The 25,861-nt window shown below is 42.6% G+C and overlaps 1 protein-coding gene across 5 annotated transcripts in view; it reads right to left on the bottom strand.

Annotated features, from left to right (window-relative positions):
* The window catches only part of NTM (neurotrimin), a 943,500-nt gene that overhangs the window by 384,682 nt on the left and 532,957 nt on the right, over window positions 1-25,861 (bottom strand). Inside the window, exon 2 of one of the 5 annotated variants that reach the window (XM_006936805.5) lies at window positions 18,701-18,785. In XM_006936805.5, coding sequence (XP_006936867.1) covers window positions 18,701-18,785 — 85 coding nt within the window. Of the gene's footprint in view, window positions 1-18,700; window positions 19,748-25,861 lie in introns of those variants that run through there. The other 4 variants (XM_045038541.1, XM_019811568.3, XM_003992582.6 and 1 more) reach the window with 4 other exon arrangements.

Raw genomic sequence — 25,861 nt, 5'->3', positions numbered from 1 at the left:
ACAGGAAATATTGTGCTACTGAAATAAACATTTTATCAGCATTTACTGAGCGGCTAGTATGAACCAGGTCTATACTCCCAGAGGAAAGAGGACCAATCAAAGGCAACCAGTAACACATGATCTTCACCACTGCCCAAGTGCATGGACCATAACCTCATCACTACTTGTCCCAACCATTCCCAATTTCTATTAGGAAAGAACTTGGGGACAAAAATAGTTCACAGAAAAATTCAAAATGTATTTTCAACAGGAGCTATGTGTAAATATTTCCTTAAAAATGGGAGTATGTTTAATTAATATTTTATCTGCAACTCAGCAGTAATTACTGACCCAAAATGCCATAGGCATACACTGTAGGGTTAAACAATATAGCACTAAGGCAATCATAACAAAGCAAAATGAACAGTAATTATTTACTTTTTTTAGTAATGAAACAATTTTTTAATTAAATAAAATAAGAGTAATAGTTTATGAATCTCTGCTGAAGCTTTTATTATAGATCATTTTTTTCAGGGCATTTTATTGATTTCAACCATCATAAGACCAGGAGCAACAAGGGCCTGGCAGTGTGGCTGAGCCTTCAGTCATAAATGAAAATGGAAGTCTAGGGATGGTAGACTGTTTATTCATCCAAGGAAGTCAAGGCATTTGTACTCCTGGGTAATTTCATGATCCATTAAGGAATTTCCAAATCCTCACAATGTAACAGTTGGAAGTGGCTTCATTCTTGGTGAACCAGTGTGAGCCTAACCAAAGACATACAGAAAAAGAGCTTTTCCATAATTATGGTAAGTGCTGATTAGATGGGGTGGTTCAGGTCACTGTGGGAGCTCAGAGGAGGTTCATTTAGTCGGATTTGTCTCTGTCCAATCAGTGATACACAGATACAAATCAAACATGGTCTTTGCTTTCAAGAAACTTAAAATTAAACAAGGGTAGGGCATGAAAATAATAGCAAAGTGCAGAAAAATGAAAAAATAATACATAGCACCCAAAAATGATCAAACTGTTCTAGTAGCTTCCATAGCTCTAAGAATAAAGTCCAAAGGGGTCACTATGGTCACTGCAGCCAAGTGGCCTGGCCTTGGCTCTGCCCTCCTCTCCACAGTCTGGGCAAGCCAAGATGTTTCCACCTCTGCACCTCTGTATTTGCCGTGTTTCTCCCTGCTACAGCTTTCCCCAAATGTGCACACACACTGACTCCCTCACTTCATCAGATTTCACTCAAAAGCCCCACCTTTGAAAGACCTCCCCCAACCAGTGTGGGGAGTGTCTAAAATTAGCACCTATTTTATTCCAGGTGCCTGGGTAGCTAGTTGGTTAAGCGTTCGGCTCAGGTCATGATCTCAATTCATGAGTTTGAGCCCTGCATGGGGCTCTGTGCTGACAGTGTGCAACCTGCTTGGGATTCTCTCTGCCCCCCTCTCTCTCAAAATAAATAAAAATAAATTTAAAAAAAACCTTAAAATTAGTAGGTGCTAATGTCTCCCTTCCCTTACCTGCTTGCTTTCTTCTAGGGAGTGTGCATCACTATCTGACACTGTTATCAGGTGTTGAATAATTATTTTTTTGAGCAAACGATGCATGGTCATAAACAAACTATGGGAATCTGGGTGAATAAGAGGTTTGTTCCAATTGAAGATCAAGGGTAAGATTATGCTGTTTTCAGTCTTTCCACCAGACTTGGGCCTGGGAGAGAGGGGAGAAACAAGGAATAGGGGAGAAGGGTGTGGAAAAACCAACCAGGCTAAGTAAGCCACAGAGAATATATGCTGGAGCACCTTAAGGGTACCTTTGTAGTAGGACAAAACACAGACGAGAGTAACAGGAGAGGTCTGTGTCTGGAAATCTGGGCAAGAGTCACAACATGGATGTGACGGCCTGTCTTCCATCAATCTTCCATCCATGATAAATGGTTTTAACTTTTTTTTTTTGTATTGCTAATTTAATGTACTATGAAAGAATATAACATGTTTAATGCTTAATATACACCAAGCACAATAGCTGAGATTTTACAAGTTATCTTACACAATTATCATAAATAACTATGATGATGAATGAGATGACCCACACAAAGGTTTGTATTAAACACTGCTAATGATGCTATGCTTTGTTGTTTCTTCCAACAACTCTGTCAGGTAGGTATTAAGGTGTTATTTAGCCCCATTTCACAGATAAGAAAATAAAGCCTCAGAGAGGTTAATAATTTAACAAATGAGGTTCTAACTCCAGAGTCTCTTTATTCCCACTACAGAATAATTCTCAATTAGCATGTTTTATGTAGACCAACAAGAGTTGAGTGATATTAAATATTAAATATATTAAATATATATATAAAATATATATTATATTTAAACAAGTTATAAGGAACATTTAGAAGCTAGGCATCTGCCTGTGGGAAGCTGACAATGTGTCAACCCACCCCCGAGGTTTCCTTTAAATTCCCATAATTTCATGTCTCTGTTACAGCTTCAAAAATGCAGTCCTTCTCTGGTTAAACTTCCACACTCTCAAACATCTCACCTTTCATTTCCCCTTTTAGTTCGTAGAGAAAACCTTGTTGTGAATGGAATTTTGAAGGCCTGCTGGAAATTAAGGCTTGAAGGGCTAATATAAACCAGAGTGGGCGATAACCAAGAGCCAGTGCTCATTCAGCAGGAAGGTCACCAGCTCTAGCACAGTTTCAGTGAAAACAGAAGGCAGTAGGGAAATCATTTGCTCTGGATAAAAATTCGAATATAGCCTCTCATCTAGGCTAACTCTCCAAGTCTTCCACTCAGTACACGCTCAAAGTCAGGCTTGTCTCTCCCAGAGACTGGAAAGGGCCTGGGGAAGGGGCAGGACTGAGTCTCTGATGACTCCCACCACCTGCTCTGAGCTGCCCAGCATCCTGGTGGGATCCTGGGAACCCGGCACCAATTACTAATGATACATTAATGGTAACAAGCAAAGCAACTATTTTTTCAATACCAAAGATAACCCTAAGGGCAGGGAAATGTCAAACTGAATGCTTAATAAAGTTGGTGCAAAATGCTCTAGGGGTGCAACGCTAAATTTTCAGGCAGAAATGGAGATGATCCAAGGACTGAAAAAAAAATGTAAAAACCTCACCTTCTTAGCATACGCAGTGTGTAGGTTTGATTACTGAATAGAGATATGAAATATGCGCTAAATAATTCTTCTGAACAGCTCATTAGGTCTAATCCATCTCTGATTTCTATGAGTCCATTAATTCCAAATATGTGTCTGCTTATACATACACACACATCCACACAGGATCATAAAATGCCGGCTTAATTTCACAATGTAATATCCTGGAAATGGCAACAGGTAAAACATCAAATTGGATATTATGCAGATTTTCAATGTTTATAATTTTCAGATGTGATAAATGGCAATGACAAAGCATAATGGACCAAAGAAGGATGACATTTCAGTTAGAAAACACTAGGTCCATATGGCTAGATGTGTGTGTGTGTGGGGGGGGGGGGGGGGGGAGGCACCAAATATTGGCTGACACAGAACCACAGAGCTGTAACAACCCAGACAGTATCCACATGGAAACTATACACAGCAAAGAAAATCAACACAGGTGTTGTCTTTGTTTATGTGGGATTTTTATTTATTTCTAATCTCCTAAAATCTGTGCTGCTATCAACATTTGCTCCTTAATTTGGATGTTATACTACAGCTTGCAGACACTCAAGGCCCCAAATGTTTTTTTGTTTTGTTTTGTTTTGTTTTTGGTGGGATTTTTGGTTTGTTTTTTGGTTTTTTCGTTTTTGGGTTTTTTGTTACTCATTACACCATCTTCAGTTTTGAGACTGCCTCCTTTTAGTACTGCTCATTTTTCAACTGGTCATGAAACTTGCTGATTTCTCTGCCCAGAATGTTTTTCCTGCTGATTCCTACAGGGATCATACCATGCTCCTGACCACCCTACAAACACCACTCTCCCTGCACCCCAAGGTACTGTCCATTACCCATATTTTAAATTCTGGCATAGTGCTTTCCAATACACAAAGTACTGTTTGTCTACTTACTTATTTAGTAAAAACTGGACCTGCCAAGTACAGTTACACAAACTGTGTGCTGCTCAAGAATGCTGGATGGAGGGAGTTAAAAATTCACATCTCTGTCTATCCCACCAAGAGGCCTAGGGACTGAGTTGTCAGACTGGAGGAAGGGCACCTACTTCTAACTAGTCTGTTTAAGTAGTATGCTGGAAGAGGACACTCTTTTTTACATTTCATACAAGCTGCAGCCCCAGTCTCCCTTCACTTAAAATCATTCTGTGAAAAAGAAACTTAGTACCTAGTACAACGCCTGGCATGTACAAGATACAGAGGAAGTAGTGTTGAAGTGACATAAGGAAGTTCATCCGCTTATTCGCCAGCAATGCATTAAGCTCCTATTATGCGCCAGGTGTTGTGAGTCATTTGGAGACAGCAATGAACATAAGACAAGACTCCTGACCCCTGAAATGCAAAATCTTGTAATAGAGCCACCTTAAATCTCTAGGTGTCTTCATTGCCTCTGTTCCTTGCAGATCTCCTACCACAACTGCCCTCCTCCTTCCCTTTCTGACCTCTTTTCCCCCCTTACTCATGCACAAGTGACTACCCCATCACCTGGTCACACTTCTAAAAGGTAACCTCTGACAGTGGTTTTCTCTCTTCTTCAACATTTTTAAGAAAAAGCTTACGAATCATCCCATCTGTCTCTTTACTGTGTGTCAATTAAAACACTGAGTGTTGGAATATCTCTAGCACAAAAGGTTACACTAAGAAACCTCCAGCCATTAATGAGCAATTTGTCATCTAAGAAGTATTTTCACTAATTACGGTATGTCTCCAGTCATATCCATTATGGACATGTGCTAATTTACTTCAAGGTAAAACTTTTCTTTGACACTGGTTTTCACATATTCTGTAAAGCAGACATTTTACTTGCTTCAGAAATGTAAAGAGTCAAGCAAATGAAAATCAAACATTTGAGGCTTCAGTTTGAAAAGGCCATGGTTCCCACTTTCAGCCACATATAAAAATCACCAAAAAGCTTGCCAAGAAATTTTAATAAGTGCTTAAGTTTGGACTTTTTTAAGAACTCTGTATATTTCTATGCAACTGATATCAGAAAATAGGAATTATAATAGTTTTGTGGAATTATATCGTGTAATGCTAGGTACTATAACAAATGAACTCAAAAATCCCAGAAGCCTATCACAATGGAAGCGTAATTTTCCTTCATGCGATAATCTAACAAATGAGGTTCTGGGTCAGCTGGTGGGGTGGGTGTGGAAGCCCTGCTCTGTGGAGACATTCAATGACTTGGCTGATAATGGAGCATCTGCCCAATAGGACATGGGTTTCCAAGGTAATTTTGGACATCAACATCCAGATGGCGTAAAGAGAAACAGCATGAAGTATTTCATATGGGAGATTTTTATGGGCCAATCCGCACATAACTTTGCTCACATTCCTCTGGGTAGAACTCAGTCACGTGGCCACACCTGAATTCAAAAGAGCCTGGGAAATGCGAGTCAAGCTTTGTGTCCAGGGAAGAAGATAAACAACCTATATATTTTTGAACAGCTAACAATCTCTTCCTCAAATGTAAAGAACTGAACAGAGCAGTAGGGTCAGGCCCTGCCTTCTCATTTCAAATGCAGGGAAACTGGGAAACAGGGAAACACTAATTTTTTTAGCAGCATCCCATGGTGAGTTGTGACAGAGCTAGGCTTGAGGCTCGGGTCACTCCAGCCCACAACCACTATTCACCTTCCAAAAACAATGACCTTTGCTGAAATTCTTCAAAATCAGCCCACCACAGAGGTGCAGGACTTGCAGGAACATCAGCCTCCACTGGGGCACCTGGGGTCACTCGATTCAAAGGAATACTATTTGCCCACAGCAGATGCATTTCATGCTCTGTCCTTCCCCCTCCATATGAAGCTAACACTTACTGAGTGCCAGGCATTGTTCTTAAATACTCCCTATTTCCCTCCTGGTTCACTTCTATTATCAAACAACCACAAAACTGAGGCCCAGTGAGGTTAATCAATGTGCCAAAGGTCACACAACAGGGAGGTAGCAAAGCCAAGATTTGAACCCAAGGAGGTGCCTGGCTCCAGACCCTCTACTCAATCATCATGCTCGGTAGCCTTAAGGTAGAATTCCCTTAATAAATAGTTTTAAAAGAAACATAGGGGACATAATATACATGGAATAATATGTTAGAAGTGAGGCGCATAGCCTGATTTCTAAGTGCTATTTCCTCCCCCTCCCCCGCCCCGCCATGGTGATCAGACTCGAACCAGAAACTAGTCCTTATTTTCAATTGTTTATTAGATTTTCTATAAAACCTCCTGTGAAAGTGGAAATTTAAAGGTCCTTTAGCCTCTGCCCATGTAGATTTTATGAAGTGTGTCACAATACCCTGACACACTTCCCCATCAACTTCCCATCCCACTCAATGCCCTGGAAGACAAAACCAAGGCTAGATCACACCCACTCCTTTTGAGCTCTGTTTAGGAACACCCAAACTTCTGCCAATTCAGATATATACGTAAGTCCCCTCTTTGTGATAAAAGATAAATAATTTTCACTGTTAGCAGCTTACTATTATTCCTAATAAAGTTTTCATTCACCCCACAACTATTTCTTAATATATGCCATGTTCCAGACCATAATTTAGCCACTATAAATGAGAGCAATAAAGTCAGTCGCCTTAGGGACCCTAGTTTTAGTGGAAGAGGCCATAAATAAATAATAGATGAATAAATAACAGAATTTTCTGAGTGTTAAGGGTGATAAAGAAAATTAAACCTAGGTAGGGAAACACAGGAGAGTGGGGGCCGGAGTATGGTTATCTCAAACAGCAAGGTCTGGAAAGTCTTCTTTGAGGATGGGGTATTTGAGCAGACACACGAATGTCATGAATATCCAGCCATACAACATTGCGGTGGGCCCTGGCAGAAGAAAGAGCATTTCCACAGGCAAGAATGGACCTGGTGGGTTCAAGGAACAACAGAGAAGTTCAGTGAACTGCATCCTTGTGAGTGGAGCAGAGGTGATAGAGGGAAATTCTGAGGGGTAGGCAGGCAACAGGCAATAAAGAGTTGTTGTTTCTTTTTTAAGTTTATTTATTTACTTTTGAGAGACACAGAGCATGCAAGAAGGGGGAGTGGCACAGAGAGGGGAGACAGAGAATCCCAAGCAGTTTCTGCATTGTCAGTGCAGAGGCCAACGTGGAGCTCACACTCACAGACAGTGAGATCATGACCCGAGGTGAAATCAAGAGTCTGACACTTAACCAAGTAAGCTACCTAGGCACTGGCAATAAAACATTTTTTTATACCATTGAAGTGTTTGTATTTCAACCTAAATATTACTGGAAGCCACCACGGGGTTTTGAACAGAGAGTGGTATGATTTGAACAATGTTCTTAAACTTGAGCCATGAGGTAGAGAATGGTCTCTGGTAGAGCAGAAGGGGTGCAGGAAGACCAGATGAGACGCTACTGGAATAATCCAGGTGAGAGTTGGTGGTGGTTTTGACTAAAAAGATAGTGTTAGAGATGGTTAAAGTGGTCTGATTCAAGATATATCTTAAAAGTAAAGACAAATAGGATGTATTGATAGATTAGATGAAGCATAAGAGAGAAAGAAAAAAAAAATACATATTTATTGGGTCTTGGGCCTGAGTGGTTGAATGAATGGTGGCTTCCATTCCTAAGATCAGGGCTTGGGGCAGACAAGGATGGAAGATCAAGTTGGTGGCTGGAGGTGGGTTAAATGCGGCTGGCATCAAGAGCTCTGGCTGGAGGCATTGAGTTTGAAATATCTGAGCCAAAAAAGTGGACCTGTGGATTAACACTAGGATATATGATCTGGAACTCCAGCAGGAGAGACTGACTGCTCAGGGAAGAGCAGAAGGCTGCAGTAAGAATGGCTGTGGGTAATGCAACCTCACAGCCCACATGCTGACATGATTAGGGATTCTGAGAAAGCCAGAAAGAGAATGCACAGAAGTCACAATGAGTAGCAAGGAGGATACCTATCCAACTTTTAGGGCTCATGGTAAGCAGTACATAGGAAAAAAAAACAGTCTCTTTTGACATGACTCTAGGAATGGAAACAACTCAGGAAAAAGAGAAAATTCAGGGAAAAGACTGGAAACATAGGGATTCTGCTGGTGATGGATCATGAAGCTGTAAGATATAAATAGGAAGGTTTGGAGGATTAGAGGGAAGTCTGCAGTTGGTTCAGATCATTGGAAGTACAAGACCATATGGTAATAATAAAAATCTAGACGATGATACATGACCTAGGTGGAGGAGTGGGCTTTGACTTCTGAGGTGACTGAGATAACTGAGGAATGGGAACTACAGGTCTTGTCCTGATGGTCTCTTAGGAAAAAAAGAGGGTAATGAGCTCTGAGTACAGTTATACTCCAGATCAGCTTCCTAGATATTTGTAATGGAGAGCCTGGGGGGTCATGACTAGGATAGGAACTGCCATGCCAAGAACATTCAGGGCTCTGACTGCTCCTCTATGGACTGCAGTGGCTTGTGTCACAGTGGGTGATGGGGTGGTCTAACCTAGCTTTTCAGTGGTCCTTTATATGGTGGTGATTATTTAAGAGAACTCTTCCTTTGTAATTTCTTTCTCCTATTGTATTCATTTCCTGGGGCTGTTATAACAAAGCATTACAAACTGGATGTCTTAAAACAAAAGAAATTTATTGTCTCACAGTTCAAGGGACCTGAAGTATGAAATTAAGGTGATGGCAGGGACATGCTCCCTATGAAACCTGTAGGATAGAATCCTTCCTTGCCTTTTCCTTCTGGTGGTTCTTTGGCGATCTCTGGCATTTCTTGACTTGCAGCTGTATAATTCCAACCTTTGTCTTCATCATCACATGGCATTCTCCCTGTGTGTCCTCTGTGTTTCCCTATGTTCATCTTCTTATGAAGACACCAGCTGTCTTAGATTAGGGGCTCACCTATTCCAGCATGATCCCATCTTAAGTTCATCGATTACATCTACAATGGCCTTATTTCCAGGTAAGGTCACTTTATGAGGTACTGGATGTCAGGACTTCAACATATCTTTTGTTTTCTTTTTTTTTCTTTATTCTTTTGGTAGGGAGCACGATTCAACCCACACCACAGTATCACCCTTTCCAGTTTTTATGTATAATAACTGTACCAAATTAAAGAGAATTTGCATGTATTCTCTATCTTATTTTCTTCCTCATTGCTTCTGATTGTTTAGAATTATTATGGATTGAGCTTTCCTGACAAGTAAATTTGTCCAAAGATGCTTATTCTGAGTGTGAGTGCACTTTTCCACTCATCCTCTCCATTAGAGCCTGTTTGAAAGCCAGAGAAGACCAAGAAATTATTTTTACACAAACATATCTTCCTTTGCCAACATGTGGCCAACAAAGCTTTATCTGACTGTTGATTTCAGTTTTGTTACTTTCCATCAGTCTAATGGTTGATGCTTTTTTCATTAAAAATTCTATTATTTAAAAAAATCCATCAGCAAGATTGTAAGATTAATTCATATGTTCATTTTATAAGACAAATCTAAATCCCAAAAGCTTTCTGAGCCAAAGCATCTCACACTGAGAAGAGGGCAAGTTGGCCAAATATGCCCAAATAAGCCCAAAAAAACAAGCCACGTGATCAATGAGATTTGAGAAAGCCAGATGCAGAAAGGGTGAGACTTCTATCTATAACTTCAATTAATTTTAGCTCCATGGCATACGTTTGAAGTGAAAAGGACTGTTTTTGTGGTTTCATTGGTGATTTCTGCAGTCAATTTCTAATGCCAGGTGCAAGGGTCTTGCCCCAGACTTGGACAGAAGAAAAATTACCAAATGCAGAAAGACTTCCTTCTCAATTTTCCCTATTACTGTGCAAGTCCTGAGCTGGCCTCTGACTGCACAGGAGATGTGAATGAATGGAAAAATTACAATCAGAGAACATTAAAGCTAGAAGGGCTTAACCCCCTCCCCACCCTGGCCCAAGCTAGGGCATCGCTACCTCTATTTGTCTGTTGACTCCAGTGGAATTATCACAGAAAAATCAGTCTCCCAAGGAAAAAAGTCTACCAATCCTAAATCTGCACATGAACTCCTGACCCCACTATTTGTTTCAGAGAACCTGCCTCTACAGAGCTTTCTGTATGGCTTTTTTCTGGTAGGAAATTCATCTTCAGAGCCATGAACTGTCACAACTTGCTATGCAACAATCTTGTTATGAAAAATAAAGAAATACCTTTCTTCTCACTCCCTGTCAGAAATAAAACAGTGCAAGAAATTATTTGAACTGAAGAAGAGTCCTAGGATCTAAACAAATGTGTAGAGAAAACACCAAAGTATAATTACGGGTGAGTGGAGAGGCATTCCTATCATTCTAGACATTCCAGAAGCATTACATGGTGTATCAATCAAAGGGTAGCTATGGTTGTTTAAACTGCCATAGTTTATAATGAAAATTGCCAAATGGGTCAATATTATATATATATATATATATATATATATATATATATGTGTGTGTGTGTGTGTGTGTGTGTGTGTGTGAATATATATATACATATGGACAGAAAGAGAGTAATAATTATACACTAAACTTTGTGTGTATTTCCTTTTTAACCAAAAATAACCCTTTGAGGTAGGCAATAACTGTCCTCTTTATACTGACAGATTAAAAGCTTTTGCCTGACAGCTCACAGACACAGTGCTTGAGTCAGGGTGAGCAGAATCCTATCTCCTAATCCATTTTCTTTCTAGCATACCACTTCCACTAGAATATGAGTCAGTATGGTCTTGTTTGTTGGAGACCTTTGCCGCTATCAATTGTGCTCCCATAAAACATTCTTATTTTCTCCTCCTCATCATTGCTCACATGCAATTTGGAAATTGTGTCCTAAACCCAAGTAATTCTTAAGTTCCTAAATGTAGTACTAATTGACCATCTATATGAAGTTAATTGTATTGTTTATTTATTATCAGTAATCTATTACACACAGTGGGAACCCATCAACCTTATCCCAAGGAAGAAAAGTAACGTCAAATAATACAAGGATAATGTTATTTTTACCTGTCAGTGGAAACTCTGAACCTAAGAGAATAAATACACTATTAACATTAATTATAATTGTTTTCAAGATTCTCCCATGTTGAGAGATGCCAATGGTCCTACTTCTAGAAAAACTAAGAAGAAAGTTTGTAGGTCAAGGTTTCACCCACTCTGCTTCCCACAGCCAGAGCAGCCAGATACACTGGCTTGTGGGATCCTCATAGAATTTTCTTTCTACCTTGATTTGTTCAATATCCCATGCCAGAGTAATACATGGCAATGTCTGATGATTTGCTAACTCTTTACGAGAGTCTGAGACTGCTGATCTGAAGCAAAAGGTTGGTGGAAGAACCCGGAATAGACTTACTCTGAAAAAACTATGGAGATTCTAGGGTTGCCTAATGAGAAGGGACTTGTAGAGGCCAGCTGGACATTCTCTGTGTCTCCACACCATCAAAGCTTAAACATTCCCATACTCCATTCCTAAAATACTTCAAGAAAGGAGATTCTTACACTTCAGGACAAGGAGGAAAAGCCAAATTCACCTGGTTTCTAGAAGGAGTACACCATGGCAATGAAGCAAAGAAGGGATAGATTAAGAAGAGCCCTGTGGTACAAAAAGAGAACCAGCTTAGAGTCAGATAAAACTTGTTCCAAGCCCCAGGCTCAGCCACCATCTGACTGTGTGATCTTGGAAAATGTCTCACTTTTCTCTGTGCTTTGGTTTCTTGATCTGTAAAATCAGAATAATAATCGCATCCATCTCCTAGAGCAGCTATGAGGATTAAATAAGGCTATGAGGACTAAATTAGTAGAGTGCTTAGCATGGAGCCTGATACAGTAAACAGCTGTCCTATATGAAATCAGAGGTGGAGAAGGCTAAGAATACAAACTTCAGTGCCAGACACAACCAGCAGTGAGAACCAAGCATGGTGACAAATGCTTGCTGACTGTCATTATGCTGTCAGTGTGACACTTTTGCACTTAGTAGGAAATAGCGGCCTTCTTTCAGGCACAGGTAGCCCTGTACTAGGGCTCACAGCTAAGTGAGGAATCATGGGCTGATGTCAGCTCCACCTCACCCTTCCGGAAGGCATCTTTGTGCAAGACTTATGATCACTATCTCATTATCTGTAAAACCAGGTGGTTTAAACAGATCTCTGCAATCCTTTCAAACTCAAAAGACAAAAGCAACATTTCTGCAAAGCACCTATGATTGTAGGTGAGGAACGTTGGAGAACCAGGCTGTCCCTCGGTGCCCCTTGCCAGGCTCCTATGACAACTGGCATAAACCTTTCTCCTTCTGCCCCATGCTCTGTTGGGTTTTTCATTTTCCCATTTTAGTCTTTGGCTCCTCAAAAGGCTGAGTATGCTTCCAGGAGCCTCCCTCCACAACTCCATCTGTCCATGCTCTTCTGAGCCACAGTCCACCGGCTGGATCCCTGGCAAGCCCCGGAGGTGAGCACATAGTGGTCGATCTTGGGAGGAGGCAACACAATCAGAACAGCACATGGTTCCTGAGTGGCACTGTTATTCTGAACCAGTTAACTCATTAAGAATGGATCAATAGTTACACCACGAGACAACCATTGCTAGCAAACTCCAAAGAGAGAGAAAGAAGAATGGGCAGAAAGGTACATTGTGGTGCCCCTCCTCATCTTGAAAATGCTAATCTCCTTGAGGTCTACCTGGGCTTAAACACCTCATCAGAGAGGAGCTCCTCTTCAAAGGCTGAAGGACTGGATAGGGAAGTGACCTGGCAGAAAGAAGACAAGTGTCATGGGTGCAGCTATGAAATAACCAACAGATGATGTGGCCCATCTGTGTCCCTGACAGAAAGACACCAGCCCAATTACTTATCTGTAATTGTAACTTCCTCAAGGGCAACCTCACACATCTGTGCAGACTAGTCAGAAATGACAGTGAGCCAGTAACATGTCGAGCGCAAGAACAACACAAGACAACTAAGGGAAAAGGACAGAGAAGGGCAAGGAAAAGAAGGCAATGATCTCAGATTTCCTTCATTTGTTCACGCAACAACTATTTACTGAGAGCCTTCTATTTGCCTGACCTTGGGTACACAGCGCTGAATAAGACAAGGTACCTATTCTCTAGTTAAAGTCCATTTGGGGAAGACAAATCATAAACACATAACCAAATATATGAATAAGAAAACTTCAGATATGGATGACTTATCTGAAGAAAAAAAATCCAAGATGAAATGCCAGTGTAAGACTGGTGTAGGTGGTAGGCATTATTTTGACCTTGGGTGTCAGGAAAGGTTTTAGTGAAGGGTTTCCATCCGAGCTGAGACGAAAATGATAAATAGCTGTCCATGGAAAGATCTAGAGTAAGGTATCCCCAACAGTTATGAGCACAAATAGAAGGCCTCTGTAGCAAGAATTTGTTTTCTACCTTTATGAGGTGGAGAAAAGGCCAGGATGTCTACAGCAGAAAGACAAGCAGAACAGACATTCAGACTTTATTAGCAAAAATGATAGGCTAAGTCATGTGCTGGATGCTGGGATACAAACATGAGAAAGTCATCATTTTGCCCTCAAGAGACAATGGAGTAGCTGAAGGGATAAAGAGAGAATCCATCTGCTATCAAGTGAAATGCTAAATTTTTCACATGATATGAATAAAGGGCTATAGCTTCCTATGTTTAGAAGGGGACTCCATGGGTTTCCTCAAGTATCAAAAACACATTCTTCTGCGCTATTCCATGGAGTTGCTATGGCAAAATCCTACTTCAATCTCATACATTTCTCAGATCTTTTCTTCTTAACTCATCTAAACAAACAAACAAACAAAAAACAAAACCTCAACGTTGTGCAGTGGAAAAGCCTACACTCTAGACATGTAACAACAGGTACAATTTAGCTTTTGATACTCACTTTGCAGATGATCCCAGTGAAATAATTCACTATACTACTTGTCACCTTATTGGGGGAATCTATGACAACACAAAACACATTCATCAGAACTTCCAAACGATAGGTGGATACTTAGTGAAAAGTCTCCAATCAATTTTTTTAATGTTTATTCATTTTTGAGAGACAGAGTGTGAGCAGGGGAGGGGCAGAGAGAGGGAGACACAGAATTCAGAATCTGAAGCAGGCTCTAGGCTCTGAGCTGTTAGCACAGAGCCCAATGCGGGGCTCAAACTCACAAGCTGTGAGATCATGACCTGAGCCGAAGTCAGACGCCCAACCAACTGAGCCACCCAGGTGCCCCAAAATGTCTCCAATTAATGACATCCACATAGTTGAGAACCTCAGCTCTCTCCTGCTCCTCACTTTTTCCTCAGCATTTCCATAGAGAATCCCACCCCACATGGAAACAGGATGCTCTTTTCTGACCACATGCACACACATTATCCACTTCCTGATGGGCACACTCTGCCTCACCTGTAAGTTACCTCTTTGTCCACAGCCCAGCCTTTTGAGTTGGACTTAAGGCCCTGGAGTACGACATCCAAGCCTCATGCCTTTTTATACCCCAAAACCCAGTTCAGAACCCTTCATGTAAGAACCATTCAATAAACCTTTGTTGGTTGACCACAGCTGTATTTTAAAGTAAAATGATGGAAAAATGCAGTAAAGAAATAAGTTGAATATAGGCTGGGGGATGTTTTTGTTTAGTTTCTATTCATTTTATCTGTTCCATAAACATTTGTGAGTACACAGTGCTCATGACATTACAAGGTACGATCTCTGCTTTCCAACAGCTAGCTGTTCCCTATTGCATGAGGAGAAAGAACATAGAAGGTTCGACATCATTGCAGGAAAGGGTCTAAGCCAAAATGACTAGAGGAGACACTAAGTACTAGCAAGGAATTAGAACACAGAATGCAGCGGGGAAAGTGTGGTGTCCAAAATGAGGGAGTAGAGTCCTGAGTCAGCTTCCAGCTCTGCCACTTAACTACTTGTGTGATATTACCTAAATTTCCCTCTGTGGGCCTTAGCTTCCATAGCAATGAAGTTGGGATAATTAAGTCTATTTCAGGGAGTTGTTCAAACATTAAATGTTACTATGTATACAAACTATTTAACACATACAGTAACTGACCAATCATTGACACTACTATTCATCTTATTAACATTATTATTACTACTGCCTCATAACCTGGCTTCAACACTTCCTACCTGTACAACTTAATCAAACAAGGTAAACTCTCCATGCCTCAATTTCCTCATCTGAAAAATGGGAATAATAATAGCATCTACATCACAGGGTCTCTATTAGGGTTAAATGTTAATGTTATGAAGCTGGATGACAGAGAAGATGCTATGAAAAACAGACTCCTCCCTGACACATAGCAAATGCTCCCTAAACCTTTGTTAATGCTATTATTATGGTATATCCTGTTCTACATAACCTCACCTTTAAAAAAAGATATGCATACAGATTATCAGCAGGAGGGCAGAAAGGGTGGGTGATAGCAAATTGGGATTTTTTTCAGGCTGTCAATGGCAGGCTCGGGTGAAAGGTTTCCCAATACCTCCACAAGGATCGTTAACACTAATTGGATGAAATAAAACATTTTTAAAAGTTTCCTCACATTAGAATCTGCTGCTGAAGCATTCATTCTTTGGGGACTGGAAGACATCTTCAAAAAATAAAACTGGCGAGAACAAAGAATAAAATGAAATCAGAGCAAAAAGTCCTCTGCTGGTTGAGAAGTAAACTACAAGCGTCACCCACAGCAATGTGGACAGGGTTGCTCTCCAGGGCAGAGCGGAGGTGCTCCAGGCCTCCCTAGTTGTATTCTGTGTAGCTTAGTTGCATGCTGAAAAAGAAAAGAAGAGAGAGAGAGAGAGAGAGAGAGAGAGAGAGAAGGAGATTGAGGGGAAGGAAGGAAGGAAGGAAGGAAGGAAGGAAGGAAGGAAGGAAGGAAGGAAGGAAGGAAGGAAGTAAAGAGGGAAATAAAAGGAAAAGATCCACATAAATACACAAAAAAGAAAGAAAAACTCCAAAAAATAAAAATAAAAAAAACAAAATTCCAGAGCCCTGAGACACTGCACTACAACAATCTAGAATCAGGTTTGCAAATTTAGCAAATTTTATGCAAACAAAATACATTCTGAAATTCCTATTTGCTTCTTTGCACACCAAATTACAAAGACTGTGTTTGAGGGTTCAAAGGCTCCAACTCCACAAAAGAACACCTCAGCATGGCGGACCTTGCTTGTTCTAGTGCATAAGAGCCTGGGAAGAATGAAGGTTATCCTGCAGAACATGAGCATCCTTTGTGCAGGTCATCTGATACACCTGCAGCCCGATTCACATCCTAAATCAGGCCCTAGCCAGTGGGTCAGTGTCAGTCACATCCTAGCTCCTCTAATCCCTGCCCTATAAGGCTCCATCCACTGGAAGTGTCTTCCTCCTTATGTCACTTAGACATTTCGTCCCAGGGGCTGGCACAGAATGGCAGGAGATGTTCTAAGAGAGTCTTTTTATGTCACAGCAGTGTTGGGTCTAGAGAAGAAGCCCCATCATATTCCACTTCCTCCTTCTACACCCAAATAAGACCAGAGCAGATGTGAAAATGCAAAGAAACATTAGCACTTGAAAGAGACAGGGACAGGGAAGCCCAGAGTGAGCAAGAAAGGCATGGAGGGAAAGATAAAGAAAGGGAAGCAGCTAGTCCATGATAATGCAATTTTAAGTAGAAGCTGTTCCTAACTAAAGCCTATGCCCTGGCTCAACATCTGCCAAATTCAGCCACTCTCTAGAGAGTCTTAATTCTCATGAGACTAGGAAGATGCTTTCTGAAGACCAGATCCTGGCTCATCCAACCCCCCTTCAAATGATCCCCATTACAATATGGGACAGTTATCTATAAGGCCCCTTTGCTATTTCTTTATCTCCAAATCTCCACAGAGCTGACTACCTTCCACCTTCTCCTTGAAAATACCATCCCATCTGTTTCTAAAATGTTCTCCATGTGAGACTGTCTCTATTTCATCTCTTTGGGACCACTCCTTGCAGCTAAGAGTTAGGGACAAAGGGGACATCCAGAGAACACTAAATTCATCATCGTATTGTGTTAAGGCTTCATTTTTGCACTTCTCTTTTAGGCAGCCTGAAATCACAACATTTTTAGAGCTCCATGACATCCCTTGACAAAGCAGATACAGTAATTCTGGGGTGGGAGGCAGTTAGATATTTAACCTTTGTCCAAAGTAGTTGCTGAAGGGCTTAGTGGAAGAGGTGGGTTTTCTGAGCCAATGGGTAACTAGGAGTTCACTGGGGCTTTGGGGGTTAGCTCCTCAAAGACAATGGAGCACGGGATGTTTGTAGGCCTTACATATGTCCTTAAATCACACACTTCATTTGGCAATGTCCTGACAAGTCAGCTCTGTATTGCCAGAGCCCCCTTCTCGACATTTTCTATCCTGTGGATATTCCCTTAAGCGTACCATCCACAAACAATGCAATTTTAAAAGAACAGTCACCAGGGGTAAAACAATGGACACCAGTACCACGATTATCTTTCTAAGAATCTTTGAATGCAAAGCATGGGAATATTGCCATGTTGCCTTAGAGTCAGCTCAGTAGCCCAGTTTGGAAAACTTTAAGAGAGAATACTAAATCAAAGAGAGGCAGAGACATGATTCTTCATATGAACCTTCTTAACTTCTGCCTCATGCTGACTCTCTCTAAAGAGTAAGATTTCCCATTATCATCACTAATTCTCTGTTACCCTCTCATGAGTGATACATTTCTTAGACATTGGAAATTGAGTTAACAAGTCAGTAGGCAGGGTCATCAGGGACATAGACTCATCCCATCTTACACAAAACATAGCCAAGATTCTTCTCCTCCTCAGTTTCTGTAAGCCTTAACCCCAGAAACCCATCAGGACCCAACTCAACATTGAAATATCCTATCTTTTCAGTAGATGAGTTTTGCATACACCATTTTAGTGGAAAAAAAATAAAAAAGAGGGAACAGCTAACCAGAGTAAATGATGTTTTCCATGGACAAATCAGACTCATCTCCAGGACTTCAATCTCAGAAAGCCATATTTCGACAGGAAAAAGCATGTCCTTCTGCCCACCAGCTCATGGCATGAAGGCACCCCAGGAAAGCCCAGACACAGTCAAGCCCAGGACAGAACATCAGGTCTGCCAGAATACAGGAGCCCACTGGCAACACCCCATGGCACAGGCAGAGTGAAGGCATTCAAACGGAGCCAGACTCGTCCTTTGGGACTCATTAACTTCAGAGATGACTGTTCATGCTGAGTCCCAGCCAGGTCCCCCAGTCACCATGGCCACCAGGTTCGGGCACACACAGTGTCCATGCCACTGTCCTCAATTTCAGTGACTCTCTGTCTTAGCCGCCCCTCACGCTTACCAAGTCCTGAGCCAAGGAGGCCAATTTTGGAGAAACAGCTCATCTCCCCAACCTCTGAGCGTTTCCCTAACACCACCACGTTCCCGGGGCAGAGCACTCAGCTCCCCATCCATGAATCATGCAGCCCAAGGAACCAGCGACCTCCGTGCCAGCTGCGCCAGAGCTCACACCTGCACCCCTGCCCCTCTCCCCCCACAACCCATACAAATCATTGTTAATTCATAGAAGAAAGACAGCTCCCTACCTGAGGGTGGCGCTCTCCCCCTGCCGGACCGTCACGTTGTCCATAGCTTTGGGGAAGGTGGCATCTCCGCTGCGCACGGGCACTCCTGTGGGTACAAGGAACAGCAGCCTGAGAGACACGACCACGAGGCACTTCCAGGGCAGGAACAGGTACCCACAGACCCCCATCCTCGACAGCCACAACTTCCCAGAACTCCAGCAGCTGCAAGGCACACACCCCCCCGGGCGAGCACAGGAAGTGGGTGGGGTGAGGGAGCGAGCTCAGGGACCGAGCAGTGAACTAGCAGCGACCGAGAGGCGCGAGAGGAGAAAAGCGCGCAGACTCCTCCAAGTCTAATATTCCTCCCCCGAATCCGGCCTCGGATAACCAATTTCCACGGAGGACATCCACGGGGTGCTTCCTCGGTGCTGCTTCGGCCGGGGAAGACGGCCAAGAAAGGGGAAGCGCAAGGCAGGTGCAAAGGTGTGGGCACGTCTCAAGAGCCCCTTCTTCCCGGTAGCAGTTCTGACATGGCACTTTGGAGTGGAGTAAGCACTTTGGTACCAGAAGGGGACAGGGGGTGGGTCAGATCCGGCTCCCCAGAGGCGGTCTGCAATTCCTCAGTTCGAACAAGGGGAAATCCAACACTTTCTTTGTAAGTTTCAAAGGAAGGATCGCCAGGAGAAAAACAATCCGTAACAATAGCCGAGATGGAAAGTGGGGCACGCTGGAGGCGGCTCCGCCGGGCTTCGTGCGATCCGGACCCGGTGATCCTGCGGCAGCCGCCTCGGTCAACTTCCTCCGAGCCGAAATGCGCTCTGCAGCCGCTGCGATTCGGCCAGTCTCGGGGGAGGCAGTCGCCGCGGCGGCGGCCGAGGCAGGAGCGGCCCGGCGGAGCGCACCGCGGCGGCCCCTAGCTCGCTGGCTGTCTGGCTAGGGAAGACGAGGCGCAGCCGGCACCGGAGCCGCGCGGACGCCAAGCTCAGCGGCCGCCCCCGGCCTCCGCGCCGCCTTCCTCCCGGGAGCAGCCCCGACGCGCGCGGGCCCCGACCGCCGGGGTTGTCATGGCAGCAGCTCCATCACTGACCGCCACTTTCTCCGGGGCCGGCGCCGAGCTAGCGGGCGGACGGCGCGCTCATCCTGGCGGGCGGGCGCGGGGCTCGGGGCGCGGGCGCCCACCTTAACCCCTGCCGCGCCGCGCCGCGCCGCGGCAGTGCACCAGCCGAGGCGAGGAGTTTAACCATTTACCCCCTTGAGGAGCTGTCACTTCCAAATTAAGAAGAAAGGCAAAGTTACCTCACAATCTTAATAAACCCAAGACATCTTAAAAAGGGTCACAAACTAACTAGGAAAGGAAAACCCTGCAGCATGCATGCATGCACCTTTAAAATTATCAGATTAATTCCATTAGCATTTAGAGTAAATTTAGAGTGTTGGAGGACGCTTTAGAATAATCTCATTTTTATTCAATAGTCAATGCCCACACCACCAGCACCCCACCCCCCCAGAAGCTACTTTCCAACACCGGAGACTCAACACCACCTTTCTAAACAGATCTCCCATATATAAAATAAATGGAAAATCACAGAAGTCTCTTAGTGTGTAAAAGTGGCAAAATCGCATCAAAATTTTGGTCAAGTTTGACACTAACTTACATTCTTTATTCTTGTTTTGTCGACATTAAAAGATGCTAGCCCTGCAAAAGTGCTCATTCAGATGAATGACTGTGAGCCACTTGCTTTATTTATACTGCGGACTCCCAAGTTTCCTGGGTTTCACAATCTTGCAGAGCTGATTTCAAATCATCTTAAGAGGTGTGTTTTTCGAATTCTTGAAACCCAGGGAAAAACTGGTTTTGTTTCAGTTCTTGTCACTTCTCTCTAGCTGCTGTGGGTCCCTGTATACCTACATTTAAATTTCTCCCTTAAGTCCAGCTATGAAAGAATGCAGTGCATTCCCCTTCCTGGGCCTGGCCCCTGAGCTAGGGAGAAGCCCAGAGCAGCCCAACCCACACAGCTGTGCTAAGTAATGCTAACATGCTTTCTCCTCAGGGACTTCCAGATCTAAGCCCTCTACACTGACCCAGATTTTTCCTGGGCTTAGACAAGAGGCAACCAACAGTGACTTTGTTTCTTCTCCCTCAACTTTCTATCAGATACAACCAGGAATCTGTTTTTTGTTTGTTTGTTTGTTTGTTTGTTTTGTTTTTTTTGTTTTTTGTTTTTTTTTGTTTTTTGTTTTCCAATAGCTGTTAAATAACAGAAAAAGATGTTCTTTCCCAAATCCACCTAGCCAACACCAAAATGATTGATACATTATAACTATAAGTGTCTCAGTGCCAGAAAAGTCCTTACACCTTGCAGGTTGTAACCACTACTTGCATGTAGGTAACATATGTGTCAGAGATAAAACAAGCATTTTACCCACCATACTGCCTCACCCTACTTTAGACTGGTAGGGATGGAGATAGGGTTTGCAGATGTAGGACCCATACTCCAGGGTAACAAAGACAGACTGAGCAAATGTTGTTCTTTTTTTTTTTCTTTTAATAGTTAACCAGAAACTGGTCAACCGTTAAAAGTTGAGCAACTTTACACTGAAGATCTCAATTAATCCATCATTAGGGCCATTTTTTTCTTCATCTCCTCTGGTGACTTTTCCTGAGATTAAATTCTCAGGGAAACCCACCTGCTACTTTTGGCCAGTAGGGACCCTTTGATATATAGCACCAAAAAAAATCAATTGTCAACTTATGCCTGCAACAAATGACTTTACTATCTGGGCGGGGGCAGGGAGGAGCAAAAGCAAAAAAAAAAAAAAAAAAAAATGGCATCTATGCATCTATGGAGAGCGGGAGAGTTTTGCTTATATTTTTGAAAGAATAAAAAAGAGAAAATCTTTCTCTGCACCAGTCCATTCTTGCAAGACCCTATAAGAAGTAGTGTGAGATTGTATTTGCTGACTTACAGCCTGCTGAATTTGGAGTTGTTCTTCCCCTAAAGCCAACAAGTTACCTCTAATAATATCCATCTTTCAATTTTACCCACCCCTCATGCTCCCCTACCAACCCTTCTGTGTACACACATCTTCACTACCTCAGCTGGAAATAATTACAGTGTGGGGAAGGGAGAGGGATTCATTCTGGGCTATGGAGTCATTTCCTTGCAGGCTTGGGAATGGCAGGGATGATTCCTTTCGTAATAAATTCTAGTCCTGGCTCTTGCATCTAATTCCCAGGTAGGTACAAATGAGCATTAGTTTTTGCATCTGGGAATGTGGATAATGACAACAACCAGCCTTCCCTAGGGACCTACATACATGATTAACTCTACAGGAAAATACTTAGAAATCCATTTAAGGTGGAAGATGCTTTATTAATACATTTTTTCTGCTACCACTTCATTATTATGACTGGGCAGAAAAATAATTCTTCATATGGGCTCTTTAAGATGTTCATTTTATACCAGTCTGAATGTCATTGATCTAAGACAGTCAAACCATCTTTGTCTCTGACCATGAAGGGAGGGTGCTGAGCTGCAGCATCTGGCAGGAAACCCAGCAGAGCTCAGGTAATACTCAGGTTGGAGATAGAAAAGCCACTTGCAACCTCATACCTTCTCTGTGAGTCAAGGGGCCCAAACTTTATTCAAAAATGGAAGTTTAGAAAGTGGTGAAAGACCAGAGATGCCCGCACAATTAACAAGCCAGAATCCATTTCATCCGAACTCCTTATTGAAGTTGTTTGAGTAAATGAAGATCAAAATCATATGTCAACTCCCTGCCTATGCCCTAATCCCTAAATATAACCAACACTTAGTGGCTTATCCTATATCCTGTCTCTTGCTTCATAAAAACTGCTAGATTTATTTTATTTTTCCCAGCATATCCAAGTTAATGAAAAAGGGATGACAGTCAGAGCAATTTCATTATTTGTGTTCTTTATAAAAACAACTTCCTTTCTGCCTCCTGGAAAGCAGCATCCTAACAAGCGCCCACCTCCACCTTCTTCCCCCCATCTCCCTCTCCTTCCTCCCTTCCCTCTTGGATACACATATACTGTACACATAAATCAACTTGTCACAGCTTGTCTCTGTGCTGACAGCTGTAATTGCTTCAGGTTATAAAAATATCCATAGGACAATGCTTTTCAAGCTCACAGACACACACACACCTACACACACACTGCCAGAGCAAACGAAAATGCTCATACTCCCTTTAATGATCCCATGACTGCAAAACAGAGGGAGTGCAGGAGCTCTGCAGTGCAGACCCCAAAGAGCTGGCAGGCAGGTGAGGAGACAGGGGTAGAGGGAGGCTTCTGGCATCAGCAGCATCTACACACTAAAAGCAAGGTTGGAATAGGAAATTCCCTGTGAAAGGGAAATCAGCTGTTGTTGTTGTTTCACTCTATGTTACCTACAGAAAGCTGGGGCTAGCTAAAGAGCTATGAATATTCCACACACACGGAAGACCAAAAGAAGAGCACTAGCTTAAGAAATGCCAGTTCTGCTTCTCCTTCTCTAAAAAGGCTAAAGGCCCCCCTCTCCTGGTAGAGATTCCAAACAGGAGCTCAGGCAGGAAGATAAGATGCAAGGCAGTTACAGTGGCGTGGCACCGAGTAGATATTGAAAAGTTTAATCAGAAAAGGTGGTGTGGATCTGAATAAAGAGATGTCTCTAGGGGAACAGGGATGGGCAGAACTCTGGAAAATACAGGCTATTCTTTTCCTCCTATATGAATATAAGATCAAAATAAAATCGTTGTTCATCTGGGCTACAGTCCAGCATGTTAGGATTTCAACAGAAAGAGCAAAAGAGCAACTTGAAGGAGGGGAAGAAGCCTCTAAGGAGAAAAAAGGGGTCACGAATAGAGAGGATAGAAAAGGAGAACAGGAAGAAGTGGCAAAGGTTAGGCTATCTATGGACTTTGAAAGCTATATAACTTTCTAAGAGGTGCATAAAGGGGAAAGATGGTCAGAAGAATAATCGGTAGGTAGACGGAAAAGTAAGGAGGAGCACAATGAATGATTAAATTCAAAGCACCAATGAAGAAAAAGCCAGATGCCTAAATGGGAGCATCTCACAAGCCAGGGGTCTTTGGGGCAGAATCTTTCCTAACCTAGGTTTTGGGTCAAAATAAGACCCTGGAGTCACAGAATCACAGAATGATATGGTCAGAGGGGACCTTGGAAGATATTTCATACAACCCACTCATTTCATAAGGGTGGAGGGTTGAACCCAGGAAGGAGTTATTACTGTAGGGACATAAGGGTAATAACTGGTAAATCAGAACTGGAACTCAGGACTGACGGCTCCTGTTCCAATATAGCTTTCTGCTACACCTGTCAGGTAAGGACACTGCTTAAGAGCTAACTAATAAAATATCTCCTTTGGCTGCTTCATCTATGGGCAAGAGAGAGAACTACAAAAGAAGTGATACTATTACTGCCAAGAATACCTCTGGGTATCCAATTATTCAGTTGAATTCAGTGCATTCAGTAAGTATGGACAGGTAGACTTTGAGCTCCTCCTATGTACCTGAAATCACTTTGGAGTTAGTGATACAGGAATGAAAGACATAGCCCCAGCCTTTGATTTGCTTGTAGTTTTGTGTTATTAGGTTTGGCAGTGGTTTTATTTGTATTTACACTCATGAATTTTGAAGTTATCATGAACTCATCCCCACGCTCCCTATGAGCCCTTGAGAATGTTCTCAGTGCTAAGAAAAACAAACTGGGGGGGGGGGGAATGCCTGAGGGGGCCCAATCAGTTAAGCATCTGACTCTGGATTTCAGTGCTGGCAGTGCAGAGCCTGCTTGGAATTCTCTCTGTCCCTCTATCTCTATGCCCCACCACTCCTCTCTCTCACTCTTTTTCTCTCTCAAAATAAATAATCATTGAAAAAAGAAAAAAGCTGGAATATACCTCCCTCTTAGAATCAGTTTGTCCCATTAGCTTGTCCAGATTTCCAGGCACTGACCACGGTTTCCCGAACTTAATTTAAAATGACATTAGGAGGGGAGAGGTGATCTCAAGGATTTATAAACATAAGTGAGAAATTCATCTATACAACAAACAGGCATTTAGTGTTACACTAGCTATGGGATAGGCAGGGCATTGAAACTGTGATGAGAGAGAGAGAGAGACAAAAACAAAATCAACATAAGACTTACCTTCATAAATCACACTGTCCAGCAGGGAAGACAGATAGTAAATAAATAATTTTACAAACCAGTGGATACAGTTGTGATAAGCACTTTGAGGGGGAAATAGAGAATGCATATGACAGAAGGATCTTGTGGAATCTGGAAGATCAGGAAACATTTCCCCAAAAATGACTTTAAACTGGGACTTAATAGTGAGGAGATGAAGAGGCAGGTGGTGTGGGCGGGAACCTCGTTGTAGGCAGACAGGACAGAAGCCACACAGCCCAAGACCAGAAAGAGCATGAGCAGAAGCTGCCTTTTATATTCTCAGATTGCCCTCATGTAAACTAGGGATGGATATGTGTAAAGTGCTGTGATTGAACATCTCTAACTCTTCCAGCATTCTGTGTTCATTCACTTATGAATTTATTCAGTACAAATGCATCAGTGAAGAATGACCATAGGCTTTGGAATTGGACAGACCAGAGGTCAAACACTCATCATCTCCATTATTAGCTGTGTGACCTTGACTTGAGGAAATAATCTCATTTGTAAAAATAATGGTAAGAATGGTGCCTACCACAGAGTGTTGGTGTGATGAAGAAATAAGACAGTAGATGTAGAGAGTTCAGCAAAGGCCTATTACACACTGCAGGGGTTAAAATGTGGGAGCCACCGTGCTTCTACATCAAGACTGGCAGGGACAGAGGAGTGCCAGACCTGATATTCATTCAGAGAACCCAGGGGCAGTCTGCTGAGTGTAGGCCTGTGAGCACCGTGAGCATACAGATGCTGAGAGGTTTCATCACAGAGACTGAGCAGACACTTCATGCTGAGATGTGGTCATAAAAGGAAGTAGCTTAGCCTTCAAACCAGGGCAGGAAGAAGATGACCCTCCAGCTCCCACTGTAGTGTCTCAAACTCAATGCTCCACAAAAGCACACAGGATATAGGCCTATGGGAAATGGCCTGTGTTTGGGAAAGAGAAGAGGGCTTTCTCTTCCTGGGAATTTTTGTTTAAGTTTATTTATTTTGAG

The sequence above is a fragment of the Felis catus genome, chromosome D1 (genome assembly GCF_018350175.1).
Source record: "Felis catus isolate Fca126 chromosome D1, F.catus_Fca126_mat1.0, whole genome shotgun sequence".
NCBI lineage: Eukaryota > Metazoa > Chordata > Mammalia > Carnivora > Felidae > Felis > Felis catus.
This window is presented reverse-complemented; position numbering and strand designations above follow the sequence as displayed.